At 39.2% G+C, this 25,080-nt stretch overlaps 1 protein-coding gene across 1 annotated transcript in view; it reads right to left on the bottom strand.

Moving 5' to 3' along the window:
* The window catches only part of LOC126088126 (NFX1-type zinc finger-containing protein 1-like), a 231,358-nt gene that overhangs the window by 116,899 nt on the left and 89,379 nt on the right, over positions 1 to 25,080 (bottom strand). Inside the window, exon 7 of the mRNA XM_049906230.1 lies at positions 19,435 to 19,756. Coding sequence (XP_049762187.1) covers positions 19,435 to 19,756 — 322 coding nt within the window. The remainder of the gene's footprint in view (positions 1 to 19,434; positions 19,757 to 25,080) is intronic.

Below are 25,080 nucleotides of genomic sequence, written 5' to 3'. Positions count from 1 at the left end.
ATTCTATGTACCGACTTGACAGAAAATCCTAGGAAGTTCTGGTCTTATGTTAAATCAGTAAGTGGCTCAAAACAGCATATCCAGACATTCCGGGATGATGAAGGCATTGAAACAGAGGATGACACGCGTAAAGCTGAAATACTAAACACCTTTTTCCAAAGCTGTTTCACAGAGGAAGACCGCACTGCAGTTCCTTCTCTAAATCCTCGCACAAACGAAAAAATGGCTGACATCGAAATAAGTGTCCAAGGAATAGAAAAGCAACTGGAATCACTCAACAGAGGAAATTCCACTGGACCTGATGGGATACCAATTCGATTCTACACAGAGTACGTGAAAGAACTTGCCCCCCTTCTAACAGCCGTGTACCACAAGTCTCTAGAGGAACGGAAGGTTCCAAATGATTGGAAAAGAGCACAGGTAGTACCAGTCTTCAAGAAGGGTCGTTGAGCAGATGCGCAAAACTATAGACCTGTATCTCTGACGTCGATCTGTTGTAGAATTTTAGAACATGTTTTTTGCTTGAGTATCATGTCGTTTTTGGAAACCCAGAATCTACTATGTAGGAATCAACATGGATTCCGGAAACAGCGATCGTGTGAGACCCAACTCTCTTTATTTGTTCATGAGACCCAGAAAATATTAGATACAGGCTCCCAGGTAGATGCTATTTTTCTTGACTTCCGGAAGGCGTTCGATACAGTTCCGCACTGTCGCCTGATAAACAAAGTAAGAGCCTACGGAATATCAGACCAGCTGTGTGGCTGGATTGAAGAGTTTTTAGCAAACAGAACACAGCATGTTGTTATCAATGGAGGTCTACAGACGTTAAAGTAACCTCTGGCGTGCCATAGGGGAGTGTTATGGGACCATTGCTTTTCACAATATATATAAATGACCTAGTAGATAGTGTCGGAAGTTCCATGCGGCTTTTCGCGGATGATGCTGTAATATACAGAGAAGTTGCAGCATTAGAAAATTGTAGCGAAATGCAGGAAGATCTGCAGCAGATAGGCACTTGGTGCAGGGAGTGGCAACTGACCCTTAACATAGACAAATGTAATGTATTGCGAATACATAGAAAGAAGGATCCTTTATTGTATGATTATATGATAGCAGAACAAACACTGGTAGCAGTTACTTCTGTAAAATATCTGGGAGTATGCGTGCGGAACGATTTGAAGTGGAATGATCATATAAACTTAATTGTTGGTAAGGCAGGTACCAGGTTGAGATTCATTGGGAGAGTCCTTAGAAAATGTAGTCCATCAACAAAGGAGGTGGCTTACAAAACACTCGTTCGACCTATACTTGAGTATTGCTCATCAGTGTGGGATCCGTACCAGATCGGGTTGACGGAGGAGATAGAGAAGATCCAAAGAAGAGCGGCGTGTTTCGTCACAGGGTTATTTGGTAACCGTGATAGCGTTACGGAGATGTTTAACAAACTCAAGTGGCAGACTCTGCAAGAGAGGCACTCTGCATCATGGTGCAGCTTGCTCGCCAGGTTTCGTGAGGGTGCGTTTCTGGATGAGGTATCGAATATATTGCTTCCCCCTACCTCCCGAGGAGGTCACGAATGTAAAATTAGAGAGATTAGAGCGCGCACGGAGGCTTTCAGACAGTCGTTCTTCCCGCGAACCATACACGACTGGAATAGGAAAGGGAGGTAATGACAGTGGCACGTAAAGTGCCCTCCGCCACACACCGTTGGGTGGCTTGCGGAGTATAAATGTATATGTAGATGTAGAAGGACAGCACAGATAGTCAAAGATTTGTTTGATCTGTGGGAAAGTGTCACAGCAATGCTTAAGCAACTGAACTGTCAGACTTGAAGAAAGATGTAAGCTATCCTGAAAAAGCCTACCTACAAAGTTTCAAGAATCAGCTTCAAGTGATGACTCTAGGAATATACTGTAATCCCCTAAATATTGCTCCCACAGGAATTGCAAGGGCAATGTTAGGTTAGTTACAGTAAGCACAGAGGCACTGAAACAGATTACAGCATGTACAGAGGCATTTAATCAATCATTCTTCCCATGCTCTATATGTGAATGGAACAGAAAGAAACCCAAATAACTGGTACAATGGGACATACCACTTCACTTTGGTTTGCAGATGTGAGCTCTGGCTAATTCGAGCATTTGTGTTTGTATAAATAAATGAATAAAATGTTTTCACACTTGAAATATACTGAAATAACACAAATAAATTATTTATATGTTCAACAAGTTGTTTTAGGAACTTATCTTTTTCTGAAGGATTACTGCAGGTGGCTTCCACCCTTTTATTCACTTTGTGACTGTCACTCTTCAAAAAGATGTTGACAAGCAAAGACATTTTTCTGTCATTTTCAATTTTCTTATGTTTATACACATGCGTGTGGCTGGTAAGAGCTGCTTGCCCCATAGAAGAAATGTTTATTGAAGTAGTACCATATATGCATACCATCTGTTTTAACATTTCCTCTCTTGACCCACAGTAACTTGAATTCATAAGGAGTTTGATACACAGATGCGCATTTTACTTTCCCATGATGGTATTGCAAAAATTGTTCACGTTTTATCATAAACCTGAACAATAACAAGTCAGACAGTACACCAACAACTGAACTTCACGTTAACATTCAGTGATACCACAATGGCATCTAAATTGACTAAACAAGACACAATGGAATACCTATATTGCATTAGCTTTTATACTTATTTCATTAGCTTGCACTATAAAAACATTATTTATGATATGCAGATTAATGAATTCCCTTTGCGAAGAGAAACAAACACAAAAGAAAATTTTTTGTTCCCATTTTAACACTTAAGGATAGCTTGCACAGGTGATTTTTTCACCATGACTGTTTTGTCACCTTTGCCCAGTCTGTGGGTATATACGGAGATGCGGGCAACTTAAGAGTGACAATGGGTGACACTTTTGTCCGTCAACCCGCATACAAGCCGATGACAAAACTGTGTGCGTGGGTGACAAAATTGTCACTTTCCGTGCATTCTCTGCTCAACATTTGGTTGCCAACTGTCAACACAGTGGGTTGTATGAACAAATTGAAGAACGCACTTTCTTCTCAGATTTTTTTATGAATAAAGCATGCTGGAGAATATACTTCACTTTAATCTGAGTGAAAGAACATCATAAAAATTAATAGTTGCTTAATTACAAACCTTGAGACCTGTTTCTCATAACGAAACCACACGGACTACCACTTAGTGAGCGGACCACAGTGCGTCATATTTAACTGAAATTATCTCATATCAGAAAAATAACAAATGTGTTCACCAAACTTCAATACGAAAGAAGTATCCCTGTATGCTGTCAGAAAATCCATTTTCAAAAACTGTCCGTATATCGTCTTAATAATTTGTTGCTGCACATAAAACTAAACTTGAAACACAGCGCAAATCTTCCAGAACACACTGAATGCAATTCCATAATTGTATATCGAGTTAGCCCGTTTGACCGAGCTGAATGAAATGTATGTTACTAGGTTAACATGCAAAGTAATTCATCAAAACTTTTTGACTCTTATTCAAAAATATTGAAGAAATTTCTTTCGATGTGGTCAAAGTCCATGAAACATCGTATAAAACTTTCCACTTATCAGCCTGCCACTACAAAAAGGGTGTACTCAGTATTCTTTTTTACAATATTTTCTTTTATGTCTCGTTAATTTGCAATAACAATGACTGTCTCTCCCTATCCACACGGTGCTGGTCTCATAGATAGCAGCCGTTACCCATGTACTGGCTGAAATGTATGATTTTTCTGAAGTTACAATTTTTGTGTACAAATATGATGTTGGAATTTCACAACATTTTTAGGTTTAATGGACTTTCTACTTAAAAATACATGTTTTGGTATTGCAAGAGTTAACCCTGACTACACAGGTGAAACTTCAGTTTAATAGCAATTATTGCAGAAAAAAAAAAGAAAGTGAAAAGAAGTTCTAGCACTGAATACATATGCAAACACATGATCTTTCTGTTTAATTTCCTTTACAGCACTTTTACATATACAGAAATGCACAAAACACAAGACCAAAGCAAAATTTAGTGTTAATAGAGGCCTAAAGTGTGATACAAACAAACATTCAGAGGTACACAGTCCGACTTTACATTCACTGTACTAAAATTATGCAGGTAAACGCTATTTGTGTGAAAAATTAAATTTAATCATAAAAGAAAGAAATAACTGAAAAACTTAATATATAAAAACAGTTTGTTCACAACTGAAAGAAGTCCGACAGAAACTTTTTTAGACTAACTCAGCCTTCACCATACATACGTATAGGCGAAGTACTTGACAACATCGTAAATCACAGTGAAATCAAAATAATATCGCAAAATGTCCAATATATTACCAATAAAATTGAACAAATTGACAAATTTCTAAGTGTTAGTAGCCCTCATATTTATCTTGTGAATGAACTAGGGTGCAAAACTGAAGAATTACGCAGCATTAATTTAAGTAATTATAAAACTGCCGTGTCTATTGTAGGGAACAACATAAAGGTGGTGGTGCTGGTATTTATGTCAAAAATAATGTCCAGTGCGAAAAATTGATTGGATAGATAAACTTGCATGTGAGGTGGTCTTTGAAATAGCTGCCATAAGAATAAAGCTCAGTTATAGCAGTTTAATAATAGCTAGCCTGTACAGATCCCCTAACAGTAACATGGAAGAATTCTTTTGCCATTTAGAGGAACTTATTGATAAACTCTCACCTCATAAAAAACAGACTATAATAATAGGGGATGTGAACATTGACTCCTTAACTAATAGTGTAAGTTACCTTAGATATATTACAGTCCTATAATTACAACCACGTGAATTGAACACCAACAAGAATTACAGGTGACTCTCTGACATATATTGACCATGTTATTACAAACTTAAGTAAGGAGGACCTTGTAGTTGGAACGGTTGAGAACCACATTTCGGATCATAGTGCATTAGTCCTAGAGCTTCACACTGACAAAGAAATAGTATCTCATAAGGAACAATTTACTTATAAAAGAAAGCTTGACTATCATGCATTAACAGAAAAACTGACACAAACTGGTATCAGGTAGGCCTATATGCAACAGAAGACATTAATGAAAAGTGGGAATTATTTTATACAACATTAACCCATTGTCTAAATCAAGTATGCCCAAGGGTCATAATACTAAAGAAAACTGACAGTTCCAGGAATCTTAAACTCCCCCCTAATGTGATGAAATTAAAGAATGATATGAATGATCTATATATTCTTTTTAAAGACACCAAACTGCAGTACTTTCAGGCTAAATACAAAGCCTGTAGAAAAACCTATAGGGAAGCACTTTAGACAGTAAAGGCACAGAAGTATGCAGAACAGATGAGTCAATCCTGTAATGTTAGCAAAACAGCGTGGAATATAGTAAAGACGGAAAGTGGGAGGAATGACAAGGCATTGGGTAACAACATAATAATAAGGGGAAATGAAAAATTGGTTAGTGACCCAAAAGAAGTATGCGAGAGATTCATAGATCAATTTAGTAAGACGAGTAAGGAGGATGTGATCAACCCACCACAGGTGCTAAATCCCAGTAATGTCAGTAATTCTTTCTTCCTGAGGTGTGTTACAGAACAGGAAATCCTGAGAACCATTTCCAACTTAAAAGCAGGGGTCATTTCCTGACTTGTTAAAAGTCACCGAAATAAGACCAGTGCATAAAAAGGAAAAAACTGCTGATGTACAAAATTATAGGCCTATTTCATTGACATCAGAACTAGTAAGTTGTTGGAAAGGCTATTTCTTGATCAAATGGAATCATTTTTCTCTAAGTACAATATATTAAAAAGTTCTCAACACGGTTTCAGGAAGGGCAAGTCTACAATAACAGCCATAGCCACGTTTACTCAAGCAGTATTGAATAAACTTGATGGTGGAAACAAAGTTATTGGCACTTTTCTAGACCTATCTAAGGCTTTTGATACTGTAAATCACTCCATTCTTCTACATAAGTTTGAAACTTATGGGGTCAGAGGAGTGGCATTAGATTTGTTAAGATCGTACCTTGCTGACAGGAGACAATGTGTTAAGTTGTATCATACAACCAGGGCACTTATACAAACAGTAAAATCATCTTATAAAATTCTTAACTGTGGAGTCCCTAAGGGAAGTATTATTGGGCCTTTTCTGTTCATTGTGTACATCAATGATATAATAATTCAAAAAAATGCAGACCTTGTGAATTATGCCGACAACACCTCCTCCATAAGCTGGGGCCCTACAAAACAGCTAGCAGTGCAAAATAATATGAAGAACACTAGCATCATCACAGAATATATGACTAAAAAAAATTGGCATTAAATAAGGAAAAGACAATTCTAATGGAGTTTATGCTAAACTACAAATCAAGACACGTGTATACTGAGCCAGAGTTATCAATTGAAACAATTGATAAACATAAATTCCTGGGTATTATAGTTGATGAACATCTTACATGAAAGGAGCACAACAGCTACATGTGTAAAAAAATCTCGTGTAATACCTACCAGCTAAAACGCCTTTCTAGCATAATAGCAGCACCAGTCTTAAGACAAATCTATTTTGGTATTATACACTCCCACCTACAATACGGTATTGAGATTTGGGGCGGGGCACCAACGGTATACGTGGATAGGGCTTTTAGAGCCCAGAAGAGAGCAATTAGGATAATAGCGAATATTAGTAAACATCAATTCTGTAGAGAATACTTCATTAAGTGTAATATACTAACAGTGTATTCATTATATGTTCTAAGGACTATACTGTTTGTAAAAGAAAATATGTAGCACAGTATAATAAATAGTGATATCCATAGTTATAATACAAGGAAGAAAGAGGATTACCACATAAAATTCAGAAATAAAAAAGGAACTGATCATAATCCATTTTCTGCTGGAAGATTTTTTTTACAACAGACTGCCAAATACCATAAATAAAATTAAAGCAGCTGTTAATTGCTAAATGTTTGTACTCCATCAAGGATTTTTAATGTTGTATGTACTTTATTTCTACTACTAAACTATTATTATTGTTCATGTATGTACTGACTGACTATGTCCACAACTGTGAAAGTTATTATGGACAAATAAACCATTATTATTATATACTCTGATTCAGTTCCTCATGTACCTGCCAAAAATCCTTAAGAACACAATATGTGAAAATAATATGATAAAGATGCGCAGCAATTCATCTTCAAAAAATCTAGGATTACTGCTATTTTCACATGATGTGTAATCTGAATCATCCTTTCAATCATCTGCAGACTCGTCAAGGACTTTGTAAATCATTTGCTCCAAACTTGTTTCCTCCTCACTGCACGTCTTGAAACATAATCAACAAAAATCACACAAAATGCTCAAAACAAAGACAACTTAAAATCAGCTAACGCCCACGACACAAGAAACAAGAAGAAAGATTTTAAAACTGAAGACTTATCTGCTGATACCACTACTGCCATCCAGCAGAAACTAAGAAGTGTGTAGACCACACAGAAGTTTGTGGGAGGTGTAAATATACGTTCAACAGCACAGAAAATCATAGTAACTGGCTTGACATAATATAATGTCCACCTGCACATTCCCTTTTCCCGCAAGCACCACAATAGTACGTCAGCCACACGCTATGTGTTATAAGAAAAGAAAATATTGACTTTGTTATTTATTATAGAACAGTAATAATAGAACTGAATTTTTTAAATTTCAAGAGTTCGTTTGGATTTCCCAGCTTTTCAAGGTTATGTAAGGTTCACAGCTAATTGCCTGTTTTCAAGGATTGCTAACCACCATGTTATTGCATCTATGTAGACAAGAGAACAGTCAATAATGTCACAAAATCAGGTAATTCACCCCTTCCAGGAACAGATGACACTCTTGCCCATATTGGCAGATAAAAATTCTTCACCAGCTTCGATAAGTGCTCTGAATACTATCCAATTCCTATAGCTACAAAAGATCAGGAAAAAATAGCTTCTGTTGCGCCTTCTAGGCATTACATAACCTTGGGATACCCTCTGGACTCTGAAACACTCCTGTTACATTTCAATGTATTGCCAATTTATTTTTATGTGGTTAACAGCTGACCACATGTCTAATATACCTGGATGACACAACTGTCTTTTCAAGTATGATGAGAGAACATGCTGAGCAACTAAGAAATGTTCTAACTCATGCTAGAGACATTAATCTAAATTTGAGATTAGAAAACTGCAGTTTAGCGCCATCATGAGGACACTTACTATACTATAGAATTTCGGAGGAGGTATTGAACAGAATTGGGGAGAAGAGCAGTTTGTGGCACAACTTGATCAGTTGGTAGGACACGTTCTGAGGCATCAAGGGATCACCAATTTAGTATTCGAGGGCAGCGTGGAGGGTAAAAGTCGTAGAGGGAGACCAAGAGATGAATACACTAAGCAGATTCAGAAGGATATAGGCTGTCGTACGTACTGGGAGATGAAGCAGCTTGCACAGGATAGAGTAGCATGGAGAGCTGCATCAAACCAGTCTCAGGATTCAAGACCACAACAACAACAACAACAGAATTTCAGCAGATGGATTAAGACAATACCCACTCCAACAGACACAGTGAACAATTTTCCAGCACTAAGGAATGTTATAGGATTGCAATTTTGTGTTAACATATTACAAGAGTCATTTTAGAAGTAAGAACCAATTTGTAATGACGTAAGAGAAAGTTTATTTATGAACGTAAATTGTATCACAAACTATAATTATACTTTTTTTCACTTTTCAACAGTTGGCTTGAACATTTAAACATTTGTCAAGTCGGGGCATCAGCTTCTGGATCCCAGCATCAAAGAACTCCACCTCCTGACCATTCAGACAATTAGTAACAGTTTCTTTCAACGTGTAATTTCCCAAGCACTTTTCACCAAGAAATTGCTTCTGTTTTGGACACAGATGTAAGTCTGATTGTGCTAAGCCAGGCCGGTATGGTGGATGATCCAGTAATTCCCAATGAAACTTGTCCAGTTGTGTCTTTGTTCTAGGCACAATGTGAGGCTGAGCATTGTCATGAGGCAGAACAGAGCCGCTATAGAGCACTCCCTGCCAGTGATTTTGAATACCATGCCTAAGCTTTTATTGTCATTCCTCTTGGCAAGAAGTCTAACAGAAGAAAGCCTTTCCGGTCCCAAAACATTGTGGCTATGATTTTCCGTGTTGAAGGTTCTTGTTTGGATTTCTGTGGTTTCATCAGGGAGTTTGAATGATGACACTCACTGTATTGATGTTTATTCTCGGGAGTGCTGTGCACAATCCACGCTTCATCACCTGTCACAATGTGACTCATCACCATCCTTGTGATAGTGGTCCAAAACGGACAAAAAATGTGCCATTCACTTTGTTTTGTGTTCTTTTGTCAACATTTTGCACGCATTTCTTTGTCGTGAAGTTTGTCAGTAAGACTGTGAAAAACTGCTGATCTTGAATTTTTGCGAAAATTTCTGATGCAGATGTCCAATAGCGCAGTGCCTGTTTTGTGAATGGCCTCATCAAACTTTTGTGTCAAGTTTTCAGTCGTGACAGTAGGCTGCACAGATCGTTTTTCATCATGAACATTTTGTACTTTCTTCAGTAAACAGCCTACACAACTTACACCCAGTTTTATCATTCATTACATCTGCACCATAATCTACAAAATGCTTCTGATGAATTTCAGCAGGATGAACTTGTTTCGCATTTAACAACCAAATAACCAAGCACACTTCATAATTGGCAAGATTACCAAGTAACACGGCAAAAAGTGACGCAGTACAAACCATAACAACTGACAGCAGTAGAGACGGGAAATGTAATGGCGGCGTAGGGAGAGACTGGCCAAAAGTGGCTGACCATGAACAGATGTCAAGTGACAGAATTTGAGGACGCAATGCCCTATTGGTTGTCACTTTAAAAATGACCCTTGTACTATTATCATTTCAGGTAGAACTATGTAGCCACCATGAAACTGCTCACAAAGTTACTGTAGAAGGGAACCCCTTTTGTCTGAATAGCTGACTGTGAGAGAGCCACGTTAAAAGTGAAAGAAATTCATACAACTTCACCTGTCTTGGGTTATACTGATTTTGAGCTAACTTTTATCCTGTCACAATAATATTATGAGAGGGAAAGTGATACTCACCATATAGCGGATATGCTGAGTCGCAGATAGGCACAAAAAAAGACTCTCACAATGACATCTTGTGTGTGTGTGTGTGTGTGTGTGTGTGTGTGTGTGTGTGTGTGTGCGTGCGTGCGTGCATGCATGCAGGCACCTGAAACCACAATGCGAGCAGCAGTGCCAGTGCATGAAGGGAGTGGCAACTGGGTGGGGGTAAGGAAAGGAGGAGGCTGGAGCGGGAAGGGGAGAGATACTATTGGTGGCGGGGGCGGACAGCAAAGTGTTGCAGGTTAGACTATGGGCAGGGGAGAGGTGGAAAGGTGAAAGGTGGAAGGGGTGAAAAGGGGGGGGGGAAGTAGTGGAGAATGAGAGAAATAAAGAGACTGAGTATGGTGGTGGAATGACAGCTGGGTAGTGCTGGAATGGGAACAGAGAAAAGGCTGGATGCATGAGGACAGTGACTAACAAAGGTTGAGGCCAGGAGGGTTATGGGAACATAGGATGTATTGCAGGGAAAGTTCCCACCAGTGCAATTCAGAAAAGCTGGTGTCAGTGGTAAGGATGTAAACTACTGGATATTCCTTCCAGTATTATTATGCTGACACAGCATTACATGGTGACAAAGTTTATTTATTACATTGCAGCCAAGCTGAAAATCTAATCCCCTACACTACATAACAACTGTGACTGTAACAAATAATCAGTTATAATTTTCCACCTTTTGCTACATTTCTCTTTAGACGTTATGTTTGCCCTTACATATCCTTTAAAAATTTGATGAAAAACAGCTGTACATTTGTTTCAAGTATTATCCTCTTATCTACACACATCAAAAAAAGTTTTGCATCACCCCGGTTCCCAGAACTCCTGAACATAAACGTTGACTGTGGATATTATATCACAGACACAGTCCCTTTGACTGTTCAGAGATGTCACTAAACCTGCCCAAAGATGTAAACAACCATGCATAAGCAGTGCCTATTAGACAGAGGGGGTCCGACAGCCAATCAGTTCCGGTCATTTCACCAAGAAGACGGCTCCTGTGGTCTGTAGTTGAATCATGCCCAAATAGTCAATACCGCGGTTCCATCAAATGTGCATTGTTACTTTGTGCCAGGAAGGCCTCTCAATGAGGGAACTGTCCAGGTGTCTCAGAGTGAACCAAAGCAATGTCGTTCGGATATGGAGGAGATACAGGGAGACAGGAACTGTCTATGACATGCCTCACTCTGGCCACCCAAGAGCTACTACTGCAGTGGATGACGTCTACCTACGGATTATGGCTCGGAGGAACCCTGACAGCAATGCCACCGTGTTGAACAATGCTTTTCGTGCAACCACAGAATGTTGTGTTATGGCTTAAACTGTGCACAATAGGCTGAATGAGGCACAACTTCACTCCCGACGTGCATGGTTAGGTCCATCTTTGTAAACACGACACCATGCAGTGCGCTACAGATGGGCCCCAACAACATGCCGAATGGACTGCTCAGGATTGGCATCACGTTCTCTTCACCGATGAGTGTCGCATATGCCTTCAACCAGACAATTGTCAGAAATGTGTTAGGAGGCAACCCGGTCAGGCTGAACGCCTTAGACTCACTGCCCAGCGAGTGCAGCAAGGTGGAGAGTCCCTGCAGCTTTGGGTTGGCATTATGTGGGGCCGATGTACACTGCTGGTGGTCATGAAAGGTAGCTGTATGATACGTAAATGCCATCCTCCGATCGATAGTGCAACCATATCAGGAGCATATTGGCGAGGCATTCATCTTCATGGACGACAATTCGCACCCCCATCATGCATATCTTGTGATTGACTTCCTTCAGGATAACGGCATCGCTCGACTAGAGTGGCCAGCATTTTCTTCAGACATGAAACCTATCAAACATGCCAGGGATACATTGAAAAGGGCTGTTTATGGACGACGTCACCCACCAACTACTCTGAGGGATCTATGCTGAATCACCGTTGAGGATTAGAACAATCTGGACCAACAGTGCCTTAATGAACTTGTGGATAGTATGCCACGACGAATACAGGCATGCATCAATGCAAGAGGACGTGCTACTGGGTATTAAAGGTACCAGTGTGGACAGCAATCTGAACCACCACTTCTCAAGGTCTTGCTGTATGGTGGTACAACATGCAATGTGTTGCTTTCATGAGCAATAAAAAGGGAGGAAATTATGTTTATGTTGATCTCTATTCCAATTTTCTGTACAGGTTCCGGAAATCTCGGAACCAAGGTGATACAAAACTTTTTTGATGTGTGTATTAGACATCATCAGTGACTTCTATCTCAACAACATCACTTTTTTCATTTGTAACCTTATCCACCACTTTTATTTGAGATATGTTGTTCATAGCACATTTTACATAAAGAAATAGAAGGTTATGTCGCTATTCATCACAACTTTCCTCAGTCACATGCAGAAAATTAATCTCCAGGGTAATTTTGTACATTGTTGGTTTTAGAGTCCGCATTGTATTAACTGACCAACCAGGCTTCTGCCATTGAGTTTGTAAAGATACAAGAATGTTTTTCATCACAGTACTGTAATCTCTCTCTCTCTCTCTCTCTCTCTCTCTCTCTCTCTCTCTCTCTCTCTCTGTGTGTGTGTGTGTGTGTTTTGTCCAATTTTGACAAAGGCCTGTTTGGCAGAAAGCTTTGTTTGAAAGCATCTTTGTTGCACCTGATAGCATATCCGCTGTATGGCGATCAGCACCTATCTTTTTTCATACTACTGTCATTATTCCATCCTGGATATTTCGTTGTTTGACATGGAATTTAAAGGGTCAGAAAATGACGCTTCAGACACGACAGTGTTAGTGAAGTTACAACAGATCAAGGAAGTGATTCAAGTGATGTTAAGTTTTTCCAGTATCAGAAAATAGAATGAAGTAGACGTAACAACAGAACTGCCTCCCATACCTCCAAGATTTCCGTTTACTGGACTGTCTTCAGACTTCAAACAAAATGACACTTAATATGTGATGCAATATATAAAGAAAGTAATTGATGTTAAGTTGGTCAATGTTGCGGTCACTTAAGACTAACAGATATGCTCAAGATAGACACGAACAGTGATGAGATTTGGGGTAGGTGAAAGACTATTAGAGTTCTGTCAAAGGAATGGCTTGCTGATTGGAAAATCTTGGTTCAAGAAAAGAGAGAGCCACAAGATTACCTGGTACAGCCAAGACGTAATGAGAAAGTTAATAGTTGACTACTTCCTGTACGATAGTAAGATGAATAGGAACATCACTAACATAAAGGTAATGCCATCCGAAGCCCTGGATAGTGACCACCATTTGCTGGTAATGAACCTGTGAGGAACTAAGGATAATAAAGGGACAGAAAACCATGAAAGACATATAAGGGTATGGAAGCTGAAGCAGGAAGAAAGCAGGCTACAGTGCCTACAAGTCGTAAAGGAAAGGATGAACCAAAAACAGTAGAAGAGGAATGGGGTAGATTCAAGGGAACATTAGTAAGTGCGGCAGAAGCAATATGTGGGAGGACAGCAATAAAAAGAGATGGAAAGAAACACCCTGGTGGAATGATAAAACAAAGTATATAGTACAGAAGAAGAATAGGGAGTTTAGGGTATGGTTCCAGAAGAGAACAGTAGAGACAAGAGAAGAGTATCAGGCAAGAAAGAAAGAAGCAAAAACTGTGGTGGCAGAGGAAAGAAGAAAGTGGATTGAACAGTGGACCAGAATGATGGAGGAGGATAGTGAAGATTCAAAAAAGGTGTTATATGGAATGATTAAAAGTAAGAGGAAGAACGGTATGACAGATTATGCTCGAATGGTGAACAAAAGTGGACAAGATGTAGAGAATAAGGAGGAACTCAAGAATATGTGGAAGGAGTATTTTGAAGCACTCCTGAATCCGAATGGAGACCTGGATGAGGAGGAACAAGTCTAGGATAAAAAAAGGGGAGGAACAGCAAATAGAATAAGACCTTATTTGGGGAGAAGTGGAACAGGCATTGGGCAAGATGAAGGGAGGGAAGTCACCAGGTCTGGATGAGATGGCGAGAGCAGCAGGAGAGGTGGGGATACAATGGCTGTACTGAGTAATGTAAATTGCGAGAAGACAGAACATGATCCCAGAAGACAGGAAGAAGGGAATAATTGTCCAAATCTTTCAGAAGGGAAACAGAAAAAGAGTGCAAGAACTATCAGGGGATAACACTGACGAGTCATTGTGCAAAGATCTTTGAGAAAATTTTGGAAGTACGAATTTGGGCAAAATTAGAAGGAAGAATGAGAGAACAACAACATGGCTTCAGAACAGAAAGGTCCATGGTGGATCTATTTTTTTCTGTAAGACAAACTGCAGGAACAGCACTATGAATATGGAATAGATCTACTAATGACCTTCCTGGAAATTGAAAAAGCGTATGATAGTGTACATAGAAGCAAAGTGTGGAAAGACCTGGAGAACAGATGAGTAGCAAAACAGATTAGTTTTAGGATAAGGCAAATGTACCATGGAAGTGTGAAAGTGGGAGGAGAGAGGTCAGCTTGGATTGAGCAGAAAAATGGCTTGAGGCAGGGAGGTGCACTTTCACCATTACTCTTCATTTTAGTGATGGATGATATAATGAGTTCACAGTAGCACAAGTAATTGATGAAAGGAAGATGAAAGCTATGGTGTTTGCAGATGATCTGATGATTTGGGGGAATAAGGAGGATTAAGTACAAGAGCAGTTGGACGTTAAGGGAGCACACAGTACAATAATATGGGATGAAATTTAGTATAAGTAAGATTGAGTTGATTATCACAACAAGAAAGGAGGAGAGAGGAACAACTGAAATAACAATTGGGGGGGGGGGGGGGGGCAACGATTGAGGAGAGTGGAGAGTTTCTAGTACTTGGGAAGCCTAACACAGGAAGCTGGGAAAAATGGCAGATAAATAAACGAGCGGGGGAGAAAAGCAGAAGAATTTCACAAGAATGTCAGAGGCCTGATATGGAGCTAGGATGTACCCCAAATCAGTAGAAAGGTTACATACTAGTCATACTATGTCCCAATCCTGACATTTGCATTTGACATTTAAATCAGAAACCTGGGTTATGAAAGGAAGAGAGAAAAGCAGAGTCCAAGCTAGTGACACAAAATACTTGAGAAACATTACTGGAGTGACAAAGATAGACAGGTTAAGAACTGAGAGGATCAGGGAATTAACAAAGGTGGAACCATTACAGGAGGAGACAGAGAAATCAAGGCTGAGATGGTATGGACATGTTAAGAGTATGGAGGGAAAGAGGATACATGAGATGAAACTGGAAGGAAAGAGACGAAGAGGAAGTCTGAGGGACAGATGGCTGAAAGGAGTGCGGAATGCGTCCAGAAGAAAGGAGAAATCTCAATAACAAATTGAAAAATCTTTGTATTCCAGAGAGGAATGGCACCAAAGCCTGGAGCCTCATGTTATATATATGGAGATTAGGTTGGGTTCAATATATATCAATAAAGAGGATTTGGAAGACCTACATATTGTGAGAGTCCAATGGCTAAGTATGGTCTATAATTATATTACACTCCCGGAAATTGAAATAAGAACACCGTGAATTCATTGTCCCAGGAAGGGGAAACTTTATTGACACATTCCTGGGGTCAGATACATCACATGATCACACTGACAGAACCACAGGCACATAGACACAGGCAACAGAGCATGCACAATGTCAGCACTAGTACAGTGTATATCCACCTTTCGCAGCAATGCAGGCTGCTATTCTCCCATGGAGACGATCGTAGAGATGCTGGATGTAGTCCTGTGGAACGGCTTGCCATGCCATTTCCACCTGGCGCCTCAGTTGGACCAGCATTCGTGCTGGACGTGCAGACCGCGTGAGACGACGCTTCATCCAGTCCCAAACATGCTCAATGGGGGACAGATCCGGAGATCTTGCTGGCCAGGGTAGTTGACTTACACCTTCTAGAGCACATTGGGTGGCACGGGATACATGCGGACGTGCATTGTCCTGTTGGAACAGCAAGTTCCCTTGCCGGTCTAGGAATGGTAGAACGATGGGTTCGATGACGGTTTGGATGTACCGTGCACTATTCAGTGTCCCCTCGACGATCACCAGTGGTGTACAGCCAGTGTAGGAGATCGCTCCCCACACCATGATGCCGGGTGTTGGCCCTGTGTGCCTCGGTCGTATGCAGTCCTGATTGTGGCGCTCACCTGCACGGCGCCAAACACGCATACGACCATCATTGGCACCAAAGCAGAAGCGACTCTCATCGCTGAAGACGACACGTCTCCATTCGTCCCTCCATTCACGCCTGTCGCGACACTACTGGAGGCGGGCTGCACGATGTTGGGGCGTGAGCGGAAGACAGCCTAACGGTGTGCGGGACCGTAGCCCAGCTTCATGGAGACGGTTGCGAATGGTCCTCGCCGATACCCCAGGAGCAACAGTGTCCCTAATTTGCTGGGAAGTGGCGGTGCGGTCCCCTACGGCACTGCATAGGATCCTACGGTCTTGGCGTGCATCCGTGCGTCGCTGCGGTCCGGTCCCAGGTCGACGGGCACGTGCACCTTCCGCCGACCACTGGCGACAACATCAATGTACTGTGGAGACCTCACGCCCCACGTGTTGAGCAATTCGGCGGTACGTCCACCCGGCCTCCCGCATGCCCACTATATGCCCTTGCTCAAAGTCCGTCAACTGCACATACGGTTCACGTCCACGCTGTCGCGGCATGCTACCAGTGTTAAAGACTGCGATGGAGCTCCGTATGCCACGGCAAACTGGCTGACACTGACGGCGGCGGTGCACAAATGCTGCGCAGCTAGCGCCATTCGACGGCCAACACCGCGGTTCCTGGTGTGTCCGCTGTGCCGTGCGTGTGATCATTGCTTGTACAGCCCTCTCGCAGTGTCCGGAGCAAGTATGGTGGGTCTGACACACTGGTGTCAATGTGTTCTTTTTTCCATTTCTAGGAGTGTATATACAAGTAAGGGCACAATTTCAAATAGCACTGACCCTAATGAAACCCCTTCTCGTCAAAGACTACTGGCTTACAGCTGATAATTTCTACATCCCTCCCCAACTGGCAAACCACCTTATTACAAAGAAAACTGACATACATGGCTTGTGCGGCCTTCTAGGAAAGATATGCCATTAAACTATCACAGTAAGAAATTTAAAAAGTGAGATATTGTTGCTTTTTAGAGGTTAAAGTTATAGCAAACAAGATGAAACAGGCAGCATGATGTGCCCTATTTTGAACATTATCCACAATGCAGAAATGAAAAATGTAAATAAAATATCATACAGACACAATGGGAGGAGTGGCTAAAGTTGATCAGCATATGGCAAACAATCCATTAACACAGAAAGGAGTGAAAAAATACTACCAAAAATATTTGTCGAAGTACTTGAATTGGTTCTCTGGAATACATTCAGCTTGTACAAGAAATCTGGAGGCACAAAGAATGCTCTGGATTTTCATGTGGCAGTGACTGAGCAGATGAAAGCTGAATATCACAGGAAGGAATTCTCTCCAAAAGCACATGGCCATACATCAACAATCACTAATACCATCTGTCTAACTGACCATCATGTCCCATCGTTATCCCAGCTACTGCATAGAAGTAGGACCCTACCAGAATCTGTGGGATGTGCAGCCAAGTTCAGGATGCAAATGAGAAGAAAAATAAGAGGGAATAGCAATATATGTGGGTGTGGGAAGAATGTGATGTACCTCTATGTATTGTACCACACTACAGAGCCTTTACACAGTCACGAACATATGAAGGTGAATGTTGTGCAAGAGTGTATTATCATAATTCTTATTGTTTATCAAAAACACTACAAACAGTTTTGAAAGATATCCAAGTAACATATTTTGTCCTAAGACATTTTATTCTTTGTGGAGTTATTTTATAAACATAAGTATATCTGGGGTTTTAATATAACCTTTTTTTAACATTCTCTAATTATCCTTTAAGTGAATAATTTGGTAAAGTTTGAAATTCAGCAATAAAAAATTGTAAATTTTTGCACATACTTTTACAGACTTGGAAGAAAGATGGGAAAATGCAGAGGACTGTCACAAAGTATGGCGCCTTTTGCGAGACATCAGTTGTTGAAAAACTGGATATCCCACATGAGAAAGGAAGCAGGGAGCTAACAGATATTATGCAGCTGCACAAAAAGCAAAGTTGGAATCTGAAGCAGTATTTTCACAACAGCAATTCATCAATCCATAAAGCAACAGTGGCAGCTGACATTAATTACAAACCTTTCAGTCTAATAGAAACAATTGTTAACTGTCACAACATCTACATTAATACGAAGATAATAGGCTGGCTTATAAAAGAAATGCCCAGGAAATATCTCATCTAGGATAATATTGATTTGCAAGCCTCAAACAACTGGTTGACCTATGCCAGTTTACATGCAGAAACTGATGGTTGTCTAACACTGATACAACATCCAGGTAATTACAACAAGGAGCTGCTGAACATACATCCTTAAAGAACAAGGAAGGGATGATAGCAACAGCAAGTATTGGGAGGTCACAAGGAGACAGTTTCACACATTACATCCAGATGTAAAACCTTGGCACCCAAAGAATATTTGAAAAGGCATGATGAAGTCGGCAGAATAATCCACGAAAAGTATAAATTAATGAAAGAGCTTCCTTGTTACTTAAACCATTATTATTATTATTATTATTATTATTATTATTATTATTATTTATTCCTGACATAATGATAATGAAGAAAAAGGAAGCATGGACCACCAACATTGCTATTGCAGGCACCAGCAGTTGAAGAAGCTTTCACGCTTGAATTTCAGTGGCTCTAGTATGTCAGATTGTAAAAGTGGTCCTGGTGGTTATAGGCACACTGGGCATTTGAATACGATTGACAATGATGAAATATCCATTGCCACTTACAGAAAGCCACTATGAATTTCTTTATTCTTTGAGTAAGTGACCCAAGTGATGAATACTTGGGACACGTTAAAACTGTGCCAGACCCAGATACTTGGCTTTCACTGTTGGTGCACTAGCAACAGTAACTAAATTTCCACAAGGTCCTCTCAGTCTTACATATTCTTTACACTGCGAATGGACCTGCAGCACAGTTTAATAATACTTAACACAACATCAACACAGTGGCAACATGACTTGATAACATTTCCGAAACCACTGGTCTCTCACTGGCTGCACAGTGGAGACATTGTGACAGACAGACACAGCACTGAAAAATTCTTATGGGCAACAGAACATGGCACTTTTCATACTTACTCTTAAATGATCTGGATCATGATTGATGTGACATTTTCTAAGGCACTGGTGTCCACATCGTAAGCGGTTCTCGCAAGGATGTGGGCAGAAGATTTTTTCTGCTTTCTGGTGACAGGGCTTCACAGTTTCGTGGCCACACGGAAGCTTAATAAGAATGCTAACTGTGCATAGCTGCTTAGCTGCATCTATGTTGCCCTCCACTTCTAGAGTATGGCCACAAGGCAATATCTTCACGACTTTATTTCCACAGATGCCACAGACACCACACTCTTCATAACACTGTTTCTCACACTGATGACCAAACTTGCAGCCTGCTGGTGATCTGAAAATGTGAAATAACAAAGGATGACAGAGACTGTTACACAGAAACTGTTTTGTGTAACTAGTTACAACTAACAATTGACAGAAACAGTCATCAATTATACACAATAATGACCCTGAACATTTGAAACAGATGTACTGGAAACTCTGCATCACACCAACCCTGTGAAAACAAACAGTGGTGACTAATTCACATATTTATGATTGGAATTTTCAATTAAAAGTGAGTGTCCTTGTGGTTGCAGGACAACAAACTGTACACGATGTTGTTCATGCTCATGTCAACAAACCCTTGGCTGTATCTATATGCTAATCTGTACTTGCTAATATCAAATGGTGTTGCCTTACATCAACTTGGTAAGATAAAAACACACATATCTGAAAGAAAAAAAAAACTGTACTGACTTTCAGTATTTCTGTACTTCTAACAACATATGATAGCTTGCAGTTTCCCTTTTGTTTCTGACGTTTGAAACTCTTTGACTCATTTTGAAATATGGTAGTTGATAAAGGTATGCACTGAGCATTCCAGTTCTGAGAATAAAATAATTTTTAAAATTTTACCACATTTTCAGTAATATTACAGTGCTTTATTTACAACAAGTGCATTTATTTTGCTAGTGGATTAAAGATGAAACGTCCATTAGGAAATTTCTATCCCCTCTCTTTGGAAATATCATTACAAGTAACTAATGAAAGGAAAGAAAAAAATTGAAAATGCCAGAGATTCTGCCATTTGGATTTGAGTCTTGCAATATTTCACACAGAGGACATTTGAAACTATAAAATAATTATAAATGATTAACAGATTTATAACCACTTAAGAAACACACACACACACACACACACACACACACACACACACACACACACACACAGAGAGAGAGAGAGAGAGAGAGAGAGAGAGAGACTGACTTATATTTGTGACAACAACCACGTATTTTCAGTAATCAATTTTATTCAAAGGATAAAATTAACCTACAACAGACAAAAACTGTAGTGCGAACATCCAAGCCTTTTCAAAATTCTACAACCATCACAAAACTAGAGGAGGAAGCTGCTTAAACATTACTTTAGTAATGTTCCCTAGGTTGATGGTTATTCCAGTGTGTCAATTAGTTTCAAATACTGGATATTAAAAATGTTATGTTATCCATCCATCTCTTGACAGTGTGGATAATACAAGCTCTAAGAACAACTACTTCCGATACTGAAGTTCATGCTGGAAGTTTAGAATTCAGCACAATATGCAATGGCATAAATAAATCCAAAACTTCTCAGATCTATTTGTCATATATGCTTGAAGTATAATATCATTAACTCTTGATAAACAGTCCTCCTTAGAGTAACTGTTATAACTCACAGAATCAAGGTACATGTTAACTTGACAGTTTAAAATATAACTAAAGAATGAACATATCAGATCTGGTTACTGTAACCTTTTGTATTAATTCTATCTTTTGGTCTCAATAACCTTACATTTGGAGTTACATTTAGAGTACCTAGTAATCTTAAAGGTTTTCTACAGTTTGTATACTGTGATCAGTTTAATTCCTAAATCTTTATTATTTTGAATATACAAACTTCGACTTTCTGTGACCTGTGTAATTTGCTCCCAATATGGGTCTCAGGGTGAGAGGGTGTTACATGACAGCAGCCACTGAGGAAATAGACTGCTATCAACTGCCAACTGTGTTGCACACTGGAAGTCATACTTTGATCATTCCAGTGACATTCCAAAGAAAGCTGAGAAGACCTGCTCTGTTCACAGAATTTCAATACAATACTTAGAATCTGATAATAAACTTCTTCTGTTGTAAATAGTCCTATTGGTTCAATCACGACTGGTTTCAGGCAATAATACGGCCATCTACAGGTGAACAAGAACCACGTGGCAAATGGCCGTCGCAAACTGGACACCAGCTGCATGTTAAGGCGTATTTCGGCTTTTGTTCACCGGAAGACTGTCTTATGGTAGCCTGAAACCGGTCATGATTGAGCTAATAAAACTATTTACGACTGAAGCAGTTTATTATTTAATTCTATGGTGCTTAGTTGCAGGTGTCCTGTTAACCAAATTTTATACAATCCTTAGAATTGTCCCCAGAACTGATCACTCGTCCCTGATTTAAAGTTGGGTGGAGGGCTTGACGCTCTGTAACAAGCCTTCACTTAAACTTCCAAGATTTAAACCACAATGTTGGGGGCAGTAGAATCCCACTCAATCGCCCATGTGTGCACTACGCATCGAATGCTGCTAACATTGCAGCTAACTGTGTGTCAGACGCACTAAAATGTTTGTTAGATCAGGTGGCGCTCCATTAAATTCAGTTCATGATATCTGTAGGAGAATCCCCTTCATTCAGTATTCAGTATAAAATTCGAATTTATGCACCAACATCTCCTCCCACAAAACTAAAGTATTGAAATGCTAGTGGTCAAGTGCTAAAGCATTCAAAATCAAGTGCCAGGGCACTTACAGAAAGCAAGTACAGTGCACTGGCTAAAGTTCAAAGTAGCAAGATTTTTGGAATGAATCTGAGTGCATATCTAAAGGACTGGATAATGGCACATAGAGGAGACTTCAATCATCTTTTATTTATTGGGAAAATTACTGTTTTATAAATCATGTAAGAGTGCAGATAAGCTGTGAAACAATACCACACACTTTACCTGAAAGCTACTCAGAACAAAGAGTTCAGACTCCCAATCATGATGGAAAAATATTGCATCAAATGGCATCTTTGAGAATGTAAACACTGAAACAGTATCAGAGGCCATTAGACACTTGCACTTTGTATTAATTTACACACTCAGTAGACTAAACAAATAGACAGTAGGGACAAGTCTCAAGGAGGAAATTGAAACATTTATCTCGGGGCAGAGGCTGTAATGGATCTGGGAGACGTTATTTTTTTACCGTATTTGTTGATACCGAATTTAAATGTTTTCTTATATTTTTTGTCAGGATTTATTATAATTTGTCTTATTATATGTTAATTTACTTCTGTTTTTGAGAGTAAAAGCATATTGATTACTATTAGAAAATGTATCGAAGATTAGCAGAGAGACTGATTACAACTGGAAGATTGTGTGTGGTGTAAATTATCTTTGACGTTGGAGTCATCTTTGACTGTAGTAAGTCGGCAGCTAACTCTTGGTGTATGTTGACCATGGTGTTGTCGGAAGAACAATTTGAAGTATGTTTCTATTATTTTTTGTATTAACTAAAAGGAAGAAATTACATTTGAAGAAACTGTATTTGAAACACCAAAATGAAACACGTTGAACCACGTCAATTCTGCAACCAACAAAGATGCATTGTGGAATCATTCTCAGACAACTGAAGCCAAGACTATATCGCCGTATAAACGTCTAATGGAAAAGGTACTGTCACGAAATATGGCAAATTTAAGTAAATAAGAAAAAATAGTGACCATATTATCAATTTGTGACTTTGCCGCATTTCAACTGGGGGCTCGTCCGGGATAACATTTGCCGCATTTCAACTGCGGGCTCAGCAGCCGGGATATCGTGTTCACGAGATTTTCAACAGTGCTACGAGGAAGAAAATTTTTGTGTGTTAATACCAGTTTCTTCAGAATGTGTGTTACAGTGTTTGTGTTCATCGGGAAGTAAAAGTTTTGGAGAAGAAATGTTTCGGCGAAAAATATAATTTTCGACAGAAGAAAATACTTCAAGAATTTTGGTCAACAATCACATGGATGGAAAACGTGGTTTTGCAACAGTAGAAGAGTGTTCCAGATAAGTCACGAAACCATCGTATTTTGTTAAAAACAATCTTTTTATCTTGTTCTGTATTGTTGTGTATAAATTTTTGTTCTTCACAATGACTTATGATATTTTCGATAGTATTGTACCTAAAGTAGAAAGTAGTAATTTAATAGACTTCGAACATCAGGACAGGTCAAATGAAAGTGAAAGAACCGATAAGTTTGATTTAAAAAGTTTTCTTGTAAATTTTACAAAAGAAATTAAACAAACACTTGACGACAATAAGACTTACTGGGATGAAAAAATTGATAACATTTTGTTGCAAGTGCAAGCAGCCAATACCCAAGTGGGTGATCTTTCGAACAGAGTTGACAATGCTGAGGAAAAAATTGGATCTGTGGAAGCAAAAGTAAATGAAATTGATGCTAAATTGAGCGGTGAAATTAATAATGTAAAAAATGAGTTACTGGCAGATAGGGAAATAAATTTAATTGATTTTAATGACATTAAAGGGGAAATTAAAAATTTGGATGAGAATACAAAAGTTTTAGTAAAAAATGTAGAACAAAAAACTGACAATCGTTTGGTTACTTTAGAAGAAAAAGTAGAATGCAATGATTTAGAAAACAAAAAATCTGTCAAAGAACTTAGCGAAAAAATTGAAAGTTTTAACATTGAATTTCAAAGCAAAAATTACAATTTCAACACATGTAATCTTGTATCTAATATTCCAGTGAAGCACTTTTCGGTAGATGGACCCTTACATCCCGTTGATTTTATGCTGTATTGTAAAGATTGCTTTTTACCTCACTCACCAGATGAATTAAAAATTAAATTTGTGAAAAAATTCTTGGAAGGGGAAGCTTTGACTTGGGCAAACCAGATTGTAACTATGGGGATGACATTTTCAGAATTTGAATCAAAATTTCTGGAAAATTTTTGGGATGATCTTAAACAAACTAGAATCAAAAGTGAATTTTTGAATGGGCGAAACTATAGAGAATCAGATGGGAGCATGAAACAATTTTGCAAAAGTGAACTTCAAAAACTTATTCATTTAACAAAACCTTTGGATGACTTGATCAAAATTGATACCTTAAAGAGAAGATTGCCATCAGCAATGCAGTTGAGTTTAGTTCATTGTCCTGATAGTAATGTAGAGCAGTTTCTCAATTATATTGAAAAGTTGGATAGGGTAACAACAACAACACACAGTGGGTTTACTCAGAAAGGTAACGGTCAAAATTGGGGAAATGATAACTTTCAAAAAAGGGAACAAAACAATTATCATGGTGTTAGTCAAAATTCAGGGGGATATAACAATTTTCAGAAGAAGGACCATAATTTTTATCCAAAACAAGAACATGATTTTCGCGGTAATAATCAACAAAGTAGAGAACACTTTAGGGATCAAAATCACAGAAATTTTGATAGAGATCAGTACAATAGAAACTATCGACAATCAGGTAATGTTTGGCAAAGGAATGGGAACAGAAATGTGGATCAGAGGCATTGGCAGAACCACAATCAGCAGTTCAAACAGGAACAAGTTGTAATTCAGGAATCAAAAAACGAGTAGACGCCCCCTTG

This window comes from Schistocerca cancellata, chromosome 6, assembly GCF_023864275.1.
Source record: "Schistocerca cancellata isolate TAMUIC-IGC-003103 chromosome 6, iqSchCanc2.1, whole genome shotgun sequence".
Lineage (NCBI taxonomy): Eukaryota > Metazoa > Arthropoda > Insecta > Orthoptera > Acrididae > Schistocerca > Schistocerca cancellata.
Note: the sequence above shows the minus strand (reverse complement) of the source record. Positions and strands in the feature narration are given on the sequence as shown.